The sequence below is a fragment of the Monodon monoceros genome, unplaced genomic scaffold, assembly GCF_005190385.1.
Source record: "Monodon monoceros isolate NGI ecotype Baffin Bay Population unplaced genomic scaffold, NGI_Narwhal_1 Super_Scaffold_10, whole genome shotgun sequence".
Classification (NCBI taxonomy): domain Eukaryota; kingdom Metazoa; phylum Chordata; class Mammalia; order Artiodactyla; family Monodontidae; genus Monodon; species Monodon monoceros.
This window is the reverse complement of record NW_021703766.1, coordinates 6,926,577-6,937,532: the sequence shown is the minus strand read 5'-3', so window position 1 is coordinate 6,937,532 and position 10,956 is coordinate 6,926,577. Positions and strand designations below refer to the sequence as shown.

Genomic DNA, 10,956 nt, shown 5'->3' with positions numbered 1-10,956 from the left:
GACGAGCTAGGAGGAAGCCGGAGCCCCGCAGGAAGGACCGAGCGCCGGCCGCCCGCCCGCCCGCCCGCCCGGGCCCCTCCCTTGCGGGGCGCCCCCAGCCCCACACCCCCCCACCTTCCTGGGGGGTGGGGGGGTGCGGGACGCCGACCGGGGGCCCCGCCGCCCGGGCAGCCGGGACAGCCCCTCTCCCCGCCCCCGGCCCCCTCCCCGGCCCGGCCGGCCGGCCATGGATCTGACCAGCACCTCGGGCGGCGGCGATTCCCGGCAGATCGAGGAGACCAAGCCGCTGCTGGGGGGTGACGTGCCGGTCCCCGAGGGCACGAAGATGGGCGCCGTGCCCTGCCGCCGGGCCCTTCTGCTGTGCAACGGGATGAGGTACAAACTGCTGCAGGAGGGCGACATCCAGGTCTGTGTCATCCGGCACCCGCGGACCTTTCTCAGCAAGATCCTCACCTCGAAATTCCTGAGGCGCTGGGAGCCGCACCACCTAACGCTGGCCGACAACAGCCTGGCGTCCGCCACGGTGAGTCGCTCTGCGCGGCGGCGCGCCTGCACCCCCGCGCCTCCCCTCGGGGCCCGGGAGGCGCCCCCTCCCACCGGCTGCCCCCTGCCTGCCGCTGCACCTGGAGCCCGGGGCCTGCAGGGCGCCGGGGGGCGGGAAGGACCGGGCGCCCCCCTCCTGGCCTGGGCTCCGTACTGGATTGTGGAATCCGAAGCTCTGCCCTGCCGGCGGGCTCGGGGAGACCCTTAGAATTATGGAGAGGATCTGGCCCACCCCGGACTGAGCATTTGGGTACCTCCGGGCCCAGCGCTTGTGTTAATTACGGATGGGACCTTGGGATAGACCCCCGAGGCTGGGCCCTGATGGTGGTGGGGTTCCCTTTCGGAAAGCACATCTGGATCTGCGGCGGATGGGAAAACAAAACAACCAGAAAAAAAACAAACAAACAAAAAAACCCCAACAACCTCAAAACCCCAAAACCCAAAGAATTTCCAGAAGCCAGTTCCTTTCTTTGCTCTCTACCCGTCTTTTTCCTGCCCGGGCTGGCAGGCAAAACTGGGTGCTTCCCTTTCTGAAAAAATTTCACTGACACACTGGGAGGGTGGAAGTGGAGGGGGAGGGGGAGGGAGAGGGGGCAGGGGTCCTGGGCTATCTCCTCCCCACGGGGGGGCGGTCAAGTTCTAGTGCGGAAGCTGGCCTGTGGGGTTCTGGTCTTGTATAGCCTATGCAGTATTGTATACGTGTGTTTTGTTGCTGGAGGTTTTATTATGCTATTGTTACTGTTTTAAAATACATGGCTGGGACTGGGTCGCCCTCACGAGAGGGAGAGAAGTCATCGATCTGTTTCTGAAATCAAATCTGCAAGGTGGAGAGAGAGGGCTGCGGTGGGGTCGCAGCGGGGGAGGGTGGTGGGCAGGAGCCGGAACAGGATGCTTTGTGTTTTGAAAGGAGGACAGTTTAAAGCACCAGCTCTGCTTGGGCCCGAGCCTTGCTGTGAGGGGGTCCCGTCCTCTATGGAGAGGTGGCACGTCTTCCCCAGAATGCACGCTCCCCTCTGGGGCAACCGTGATCCGGTTCACTAAGCACAGTGGTCGGGGCGGGGGCGCTGAATCTAACGCCTGCCCACACCTGTGCCAAGAAAACCCAGCCGGGAAACAGGGTGTCGCTTACATAGCATGTCACAAACGTGTAGCATGTGCAGACATTTCCCCGGCATCCATGTTCCCTTGGCAGTGTGTCACAGGCCGTGACACATGCTCCAGGGAATGGGGAGGGGGAAAAGTTAGCAGAAGAAACCATACTCCTTGAAACAGCTCCCCCCCCCGCCCCCCCCGCCCCCCCAGGGCACTGAAGCACACGAGGACTTTTATTCTGAATTTTGCGTCCGACGTACTCAGAACACCTATTTTTTCTTTCCTGTGGGCACATTGGTGCAATCTGCAAAGGCTGCTTTCTCGGGGAGGATCCCTGGTCGTCCGAGGAGCGGTCCAGTCCCAGTCTCAGGCTCGTGCACGTTCTCAAACCTGTCCCGAGCCACAGGCCTCGGCATTTGGCTTTTCATTTGATGGAGGAAGAGCCTCAGAAAATTCGCCGGCGCGCAGTGTTTCAGATTCGGGGAGGACCTGGTGTCCTCAGTAGTTCCCTGCCTGGGGTCAGCAGCCTCCAAATCTGGCTTCAGAGTTTTCCCCTGGCCGGGGCTGGGGGAGCTTTATTTTTCTTTCTGTCACCCCTTAAAGTGAAGGGGAGTTGGGGAGGAGAAGATGGCTGGGAGGCACAGTGACCCTCCGTGGGAAGGACAGGCCGAGCTCCCGTGCTCCCCCGGGAGAAGCCAGGAGCTGTGCTGCGCTACCCACGGCTGGGGGAAGCCAGCTTTGGAGGCTCAAGGTGCCCCTCCCCCTCCCCCAGTTCACCTCTGATTGCTCAAGAGGTGTCTGTTTGAGAGAGAGAGTGGGGAGGAAGGGAGCCTGAAGCCCTGCGCTGGCTTCTCAAGCAGCCAGGGGCCCCGGCACCACCTTCCCCCGCCGTGGTGGGTGGCAACCCTCGTCTCCTTGGGCCTCTCTGGAGAGGAGCCGTGATTTTCTGGACTGGGGGCCGAGGGCCATCCGTGGCACAAGATTTGTCTCAGCAGAGCCTTGCTGTGGCGTTGGGAAGCGAGGAGGGAGGAACTACGCGCGAGTGTCCAATGGGCTGTCCCCTTTCTCCGCCTGTCGTTGGCGGGCCCCGCGGGCAGGACAGGGAGTGTCCTTACATGTGGCCTTGGTGGGCTCGGGTGGGGTGCACGGCCCTCCCTGCCGGGGCCTGTGAGCGTGGAGGGGGGCTGCTGAGGCCGTGGCCTCCAGGGCAGGGGTGTGGATGGATGGCACCACCACTGGGGACCTTGTCCCGTCCTGAGACACCTGGTTGTTGGTGTGTCCAGGCCCCCCACCCCGCACCCCCGCGGGAAGCAAAGCAGGCCCCTGAGGGGTTTCCCTGAGGCCTGGGCATTATGTAATCTGTCTGCATTTTAATAGTGCGGCCCAAGCACTCAATTGAGAAATGTGAGCCCAAACGAAACAAAGGTGAATTGGAGTGCTGTTCACTACAACGGAAAGCCCCATGTGGCCCAGCCTCGAGCTGCTGGGTGTATCGGGTGTTTTGTATTGGTCATAGCCTTCCATAAAGTGTACGTCATCCTTTTGTTAAGCCCTCTACACAGCTCACCTCAGAACCATCTGGTAATTATCTGGTTAATTGTGTGGGCTTCAGGCGCAAGACTCAGAGTGATTGATCTAGATTCAAACCCATAAACAAACCCAGTACACCCTTTGCCCACACCGTTTTCAGGGTCTGTCTGCACTGATCCAGTCGGTTGGATGGTAGTCAGAGCTACAGACCAGGCTTCCACGACCACAGCTGCATCAGGCCTGGGTGGAGGCTTCCGGGGGCTCTCAGTCCCACCTGGCAGGCGCTCCAGCTGGGTACACCCCCCAGGTGGACGGACGTCTCTCCATTCCTTGCCGGGGAGATGGTCTCAGCCTGGGGCCCCGGGGGGCCAGCGGCCTCACTCCCTGGCCTGGCTGTAAACTTTGCCTTCTCTGGGGTCAGGTTGGAGCTTGCCCCTGCGCCTATCTGCTGGGCCGGTTACTGATTAAATCCTTGCAGAGTCAACAGTGCCTGACATGGCTGGTGACAGCGCCGGGCCTGATGGACTCTGTGCTGGAGACTTTGGATCCAGAAGACTCATAAACAAAGGAGGAAACACAAAGGCGCCAGTGACCCGGCTGCCGGGAGCGGGGACTGGGAGGTGTCCGCCCCTCCCTGGGGTACACACGGCTGCACCTTGCCGGTGGAAGGGTGCATCTGCCCAGGCTGTGGCCTGGACGCCGCTGTTCCTCATTCCCCTTTCACGTCCAGACTTCCCAGTCCCCGGGCCTCCCTGGGCTTTTTGTGGTTGCCAACCGTGGTGTCGGCTGTAGCCAAGAAGGTTCGGGTCCGTGGGTCCAGAATCCATTTTGCCGCTCTCGTGTCTGGGCTGCATTTGATCACCTGCTAGGCACGTTTGTCCTCTGGAGGAGGGCTTTGTCTGTGTGCTTTGTCTCCTCTGCACCAAAGCAGTACGAATCAGCTGCTTACCTTTTATTTTACCTTGTTTTTTCTAACATGTAGCAGGTGGCATCTCAGAATGGGGAGGGTCCAATCGGTCAAACGGGGGTCAGAGCACAAGCACAGTAGCCTTGACTTGTTTTTTCAGTTTTCACCACTCTGCTGCTTCAATTGAAACGTCTCTGGGCTTTCTGTTGTGGAAAGGAAAAGAGGAGTCACCTCAGTTCTCGTCGGTTTCTTTAGTCTGGTGTTTTCTTGGGGGCGGCAACCTTCTGAACTTGGACTTAGGCTTACGAAGCGCCTACTGGGTGTCAGAGTGCTGCATTCATCCCGATGGTGGTTTCCCCTTGGGAAGTAAAATCTGTGTCCTCCCGAGTAGTCAGAGGTCCCGTGGGAACTCGCCTGTGTGCACACGTACACGCGTGTTCGTTTCTCCGCTTTGTCACCTACACCTCCTCCTTGTGCCCGTCCTCCCCGCTTTTGATTTATGGGATTTTTTTTTGTGGCATAAATAAACACAAAGAATTTTTTTTTTCTTTCAGTGCCATTTGTCATAAGATTTTGGAGTATATCAAATTTGTTGCCCAGGTTACTTGTCTGATTGGAGGTGGTGGAGGGGAGGGGCTGAGACAGAAGCAGAGGAAAAAAATCTGAATTCCCTGTAAACAGCACACGTGGTCTGCCTTCCCCAGGCTGCAATAAAGAAGTGCATTTTAAGGAGGGAGTAGTTTTGATGCTGCCATTCTCCTGGCGCAATCCGAGATGCCTTTTCTAGCCGCTGGCGAAGTTGTACCAGTCCAGGTTGAAGGTGTCTCACTTGCTGCTCATGGCTGGGCTTTGCTGCCGAGCTGGCTGGGGCTCCGTGGCCCACAGGTGGCTGCGTATAGTGTTGCCCGCTCCTCTGTGCCAACCGGGGAGCCCGCTGACTCACCTGGCAGTGGGAGAGGGCATTTCTGGGGCACCACGTCCGGTGAGGCTTAGGGGGAGCCTGGTGGCCGTGTCATCCTAAAAAACCGAAGCTCTCCGAGGGTGCCTCACTGCCGGCCTCAGCTTGGCCCACATGGATGGTATCCCCTTGGTGTTTTGGTGGAATGAACATCTGAGATGGTCAAGTTATGCCTTTGATTAAAGGATTAAGTGAGATTAAGCAAGGCAGCCAAATGGTTCACGGCATCTCCACCGTGGGGCAACACAACGGGGTTTGCTGCCACTTGCACCGGGCTCTGGATTCTGAGGTTACAACTTCCTGGCTCTGTGACTTTTGGAACGTTGCTTTGCTTTCCCTTGCCGGGGCTTGCTTTTCCTCCAAGGGGGTGGGATAATCCTACCTCATTTACAGGGTTGCTGAAAGGATTGGGGATCACTCAGACTAGCACCTAGCAGGACGGCCAGCACACAGTAGGGGTATGACAAGGGGCCTGTATTCCACTTTGTGTTTTCCTAATTACCCTGAGAGTGCTTCAGGAAATTCTGCCCAAATGCAAGGGATTATTGCTACTTAAAAACGGGCAGTCTCTAGAGGAAAGTCTCCTGAGATGAGCGGTGCATTTGGGAAAGTTAGGGGTATTTAGTGGATCTGGTATGTGTGAGAGCAATGAAATTGTTGAAAGCAGTTTAAGAAAAATTTCTCAGGGGGCACAGTCTAGTTTCCTTTAAAAAAATACAGAACTCTTTTTTTTTGGAGAATTGAAACAGTAACGTGCACATCAAATAAATTCAGATGGTACAACAAGGCATATAAGGGAAAATGAAGCTTCTGTCTTATTCCACGGGCCCGTGGCCCCTAGTTCCCCTCCTCGCAGGCCAGCCCTGCATCCTTGCTGAGCATCCCGGGCATTTACACACAGTTCTGTGCCGTTATTGTTCATTGGACGGTGTGTTTTGGCAGTCATTCTAGATCTGTGCCTGCGCACAGCTGCTCTTCCCTGCTGCATGGTGTTCCACCATAGAGGGGCACCATAATAATATAGGTAGACCATCCCCTATCACTGGACATTTAGGTTAGCCCCAGGCTTTTGCAGTTTCCAACAAGACACTTTCCACTTTGATTGAGTGGAGTTGTTTGTGTTTTGATAATTTGAATGTTTTTTGCCTCCTTCTTTGGTGGTGTTAAAATATTTAGTCCCCCCAGTGCTTTGCAAGGGTGAGCTGACCCTCCCTCAGAGGGGGGAAGGGCAGTGCTCCCTGGGGTCACTGCGGTCTGGAGTCATGCTTGGGTCTGGCTCACTGTCACTGGCTAGGGAGCCTCCTGAGGGTTTGGCCCCCCAGCCCCACCAGGACCTGGTCGGGGGCTCCGGCCAGTCCCGCAGACCTCTGCCCCAAGGACAAGGGTCTGCATGGCCAGGAGAGCTGTTTCCTGCTCCACCTGAGAGCATCGTTTTTGTCCCCAGGCTTCCTGCTTCCCCAGGATGGAAGCCAGGCCGCCTGGCCCCATGGTAGAGAAAAGGAGGAAGTGACAGTGTCTCTTCCCTGCTCCTGGCTCTGGTGACAAGGCACCCAGTGCCTTCAACGGGCCACCGAGGGAGGCCGTGTGAGGTTGAAAGGAAGCTCAGCTGATACCAGCAGAGCCCTACAAAGGGTGATGAGGCGTTTGTGTGTGCGTGTGCGCGTGCGCGCGTGTGTGTGTGCGCGTCCATGTGTGGGCGTGCGTGTGCGTGCGTGCGTGTGTGTGGGGGAGGTGTTCGTGTCTGTTGAGGCGAAGGGGCCACAGAGAACATAGTTTTGGTGGTGAAGTTGATCGTTGTGCTGAAACCGAATGTCCAGTAGCCATTTCTTGACACCTGCCACATACCGGTGTCTGGGGTGTCAGGAAGGTGGATGGAGGAGAACAGCCAGTCGCAGCAGAGGGGTCAGACAGGCAAGCTTGAGTCCTGCCCTTGCAGCGTCCTAGCTGGCGGGTGACCTTGGGCAGGTCACCTAACCTCCCTCCTTATCTGTGGAATTCACATTCTGGGGACTTCCTTTCGGCATGATGTCACGATTAGGTGGAGTGAGGCCTGGCAGTTCATTCAGCAGATAAATATCACTGTTTGTAGGCACTTTGAGGAAAACCAGTCCCTGCCCTCCTGGACTGGGGTAGGTGACAGACAATAAACCACTGAGTAAGTAATTATAAAATCTGTCTGGCCCCGGAGAAAACAAAGCAGTGGTGGGTGGGGTGTGTGGGGCTTGGGGACCAGGAGCCTTGCTACTCTGCACATGGTGTGCAGGGAAGGAGATGGTATCTAGTGGGGGAGCATTCTTGGCAGAGAGGTGCAAAGGCCCTGAGGCTGGACCAGACTTAGAGATCACCCAGGGGAGTGCCCAGATCTTAGTAAATGCTCTACAGTTGTCATCACCCCTGCCTTCCAGGAGCTGTCATCATCTATTAAAGAATATTAATGGGCACCCAGAATATGCTAGGTGCTGGGCATATAGACAGCTCCCTGCCCCCATGGAGCTTCCTTAGTTTCTAGCACTTCTGGGGTGTGTGTGTTTTATTTAACCCGCTCCCTCCCATAGCGAAGAATAGCAGTGCTTTAAGAGACTCTTAAATTACCAAAACCAGCTCCCTTTGTCCATACTGTGTTACGATGGTTCTAGGACCTAGAACACCCTAATCACTGAATTCGCCTCAGGCTTTTTTCCCATGGGGAAGCGCTGAGGGGGGGAAGCGCTGAGCGCCGGCGCGTTGCCCAGCAGCCGGGCTGGGCTTCACACCCAGGACTCCCCGCACCCCTGGCACCTTCACTGCCTTCCTTTGTCATGGGTTCTGCTTTCCAGCTGGTATCAGATCGGGAGAGTGTATAAGCATATGAGGCTGAGTAAACTCACTTTGGAGGGAAGCAGAAGAGCTGGATTCTCCAGCACCCTGGTGGGTGGGCAGGACTGCACGGGGTGGGGCACCGGAGGCTTCCCTGGGGCCGGGGTCCTCAGGAGAGCGGAGAGAGCACGGGAACGTTTCCTGGTGTCCCGGGCCAGTCTCAAGCTCCTCGAGGCCCAGAGAAGCTGCAGATAGGGGCACACAGCCTGGGAAAGCCCAGACTGCCGCCTCGTTTGGCTCACCGTCCTGCCCAGGTGAATGAATGTGCATCGCCGCGCGTGCTTGTGTGAGGCCCAGCCGGTGGTGGGGCCGGGCCACAGTCAGGGTGGGCTCAGTGCTGCAACAGCCAGCCCCCAAACCTGGGGGGCTTCACGCAGCACGGTTTACATGTGCCTCGTGTCCCGGTCCGGGGGAGGTTTCTGCCCCTTCAGGGCCTCGTGGAGTCGGGGCTGGGGAGAAGGCGTGAGTACCAGGTGGAGGTTCGGTCTGTGGGTCTGGCCGCTCCATCGGCCACAGCTCAGTCACGTGGCTACCCCCGAGTGCAGGGGAGGCTAGGGAACGGGGTTAGCTGTGTCCAGGAGACAGGAGGCCATGGAATGATGGCGACACCCACCCCAGGACCGTTGGGACCCTGCAGTGGTCTGGAGGTCTCCAGGGTACCAGGAGCAGAGCTGCTTCCCTGGAAAGGAAATTCAGACGGCGTGGTCTCCTCTGGCTCCTGGGTTTGAGCTTGGTGGCAGGTCAGGAAAGTTTGCAGTCTGCTCTCTGGTGGGGAGTAAAACATCTTCGTGAACCTGTTGCAAGGGATGGAGCAATGCGCTCGTGATTACAGCGACACTTACTGTCCCCCTGCTGAGTGCCAGGTACTGTGCTCCTTTAATTTTCCAGACAGCCCTACGGGGCAGCTGTTACTTTTCCCATTTTATAGATGTTGCAACGGAGACTCAGACAAGGAGAACTGGGAAGAAGTGGAGTTGAGAGGCAAAGGCAGGTCTGCCGCCACGCCTGAGTGTGTGTGTCCGTGAATATATGTGCATCTGTTGGATATACGTAAAATGATTTCAGCCTCTTGCAGAAACGTCTTAGTGGGGAATCAGTGGCTTATCAGTTTAGTGCTTGCCGATGTTTGGCAGACATCCCTTTGTGAATTTGTCAAGTAAGTTCAGGGAACTGGTGTTGGAAAGTGAATGCCAAGTATTTGTAAAGGGTAAGCGCCAGGTACCAAGTTTGTGAATTGAGTACCAGATGCTGTGTGTGCAAAGGGAGTTTCCCAGGTACTGCACTTGTGGAGTATCTCCAGGCACCGGGCTGACAAGGTGAGTGTTCCCTGGTACTACGCTTACAAAGTCAGACGACCCTTTGTTCCCCAAAGGCTCACAGTTAAATTGGGGGACACTTCAGACTAGGATACACTGTAGCAGCACACATCCTCAGAGAGATCTGTGCCTTGTCCTGCTGTTTGGAGGGGCCAGGTGGTTTCAGGAAGGACTTCGTAGGAGAGATGCATCTGGACGGACAGAGGTAGGGCTGGGGACTGGCAGAGAAGGGGCTGGGGGCCAGGGCTGGGAATGGGCAGAGGGCCCGCAGCAGTGGTTGGCACCGTGAGAGCAGGTAGGGAGAAAGATGGAGGCAGGGTCACTTACCAGAGGGGCCCTCGAGGTCAGGGTGGGATTCACGTGCGAGCCGGGAGGGCCCTGATCATGACGCAGACGGACGGGGAGCGGGCCGCCAGCTGGGAGCCCGGGATGCCCCTGAATGGAAGCTTCAGGAGTGCAGGGATGTGAGCCACCCGGCCAGGCGTTAGTCACAGTAGTGACCACTGCAGCAGTGGTCTTGTGGCCACTCACGAGAGTTTGTTTGCTAGGAGCTGGGCTGGGAGGTCACACCGGTGGCCTCTGTAACAGCCCAACAAGTTGCTGTCGCTCCCTGCATTTTACAGATGGGGACCCTGAGGCTGTGTCTCTCAGCAGACGCTCTTTGGCCAGATGAGTGGATGAATGAGTGAAGGAAGGAATGAATGAGCTGCCACACAGGTTCCGTTGGGTGGCCCCTCCTGTTGGAAGGGGTGAGGGAAGAGCCACGTCCAGACCTCCACCCTCTGCGTCCCTGGAACCCTGCGTGTCTCTTTCACCTCCAGTGAAGGACAGTGCGTGCAGTGAGCCCTCGAGTTGCCCTGCAGAGCTGACCTCGGGGTGGACACAGGCCCGCGGTTCCTGGCCCACTGCCGGGCCCGTGAGGCCGCTGCCACCAGAGGCCTCTGGTGCTTTCCGGACCCCGGGCCTGAGCCCTCCGCTCTGAGCTTTGGCTCCCAGGGCTCCCCTTCTGGAAGCTTCCTTCCTGGAGGCCAGGTGGGAAGGCCCCGCCCAGCCGTGGGGCTTGGGAAGGTGGCACCATCGGGCCGAGGCAGGGCAGCTGTGGTGCCCTGCCGGTGCCCTTAGTGGGCTTTCGGGCCTGGGGGCTATGGGGCAGTGGGAGCTGGGCTGCCCCGCTGGAAAGAGGAGCAGTGACTCTGACGTCTGCCTGTTGCTCCTGTTGGGTCGCGTTTCACCTGTGGCCGACGCCTGCCTTGACGGTGGGAAGGTGAAAGAGTTTGACCCGTCCCAGCAGTCTGGTGGCTACTGGGCTTGGGGGTCCAAGCAGGGTCAGCCTGCGGGGTCACACAGACCAGGACGGGGTGGAGGTGACTGCGGGGCAGTAGCTATCATTTCCTCCAGCCCCCGCGGAGCCTCTTGGGTGTATCTGTGCATTTAACCCAGCCCCCGAGGTTCCTGTTTACACTTGGGGAAACTAAGGCCCTGTGAGGTTCAGGTTACATCACTGCAACCCAGACAACCTGGCTCCAGAGCCAGAGGCCTCCTGCACAGAGCACGGCGCCTCCTTGGTGGCTTCGAGCACGGGGCCCTGGGCAGCGAGGAACAGTCACCAGCAAAGCTGTGAGAACTACAGCTAGTGCTCGCACAGAGTCTTCTGTTCTGAGCCTACACGTGGATGAGCACTTTTCTTTTATTGCAGTATAGTTGACGTAACAATATTATATTAGCGTCAGGTACACAGCATAGTGATCCAGTAT

General features: G+C 57.7%; 1 protein-coding gene across 1 annotated transcript in view; it reads left to right on the top strand.

The window, feature by feature from the left end:
• Nucleotides 1–193: 193 nt before the first annotated feature.
• The window catches only part of CMIP (c-Maf inducing protein), a 237,977-nt gene continuing 227,214 nt past the window's right edge, over nt 194–10,956 (top strand). Inside the window, exon 1 of the mRNA XM_029213509.1 lies at nt 194–523. Within this exon, the coding sequence (XP_029069342.1) occupies nt 227–523 (297 nt within the window). The 5' untranslated portion in view covers nt 194–226. The remainder of the gene's footprint in view (nt 524–10,956) is intronic.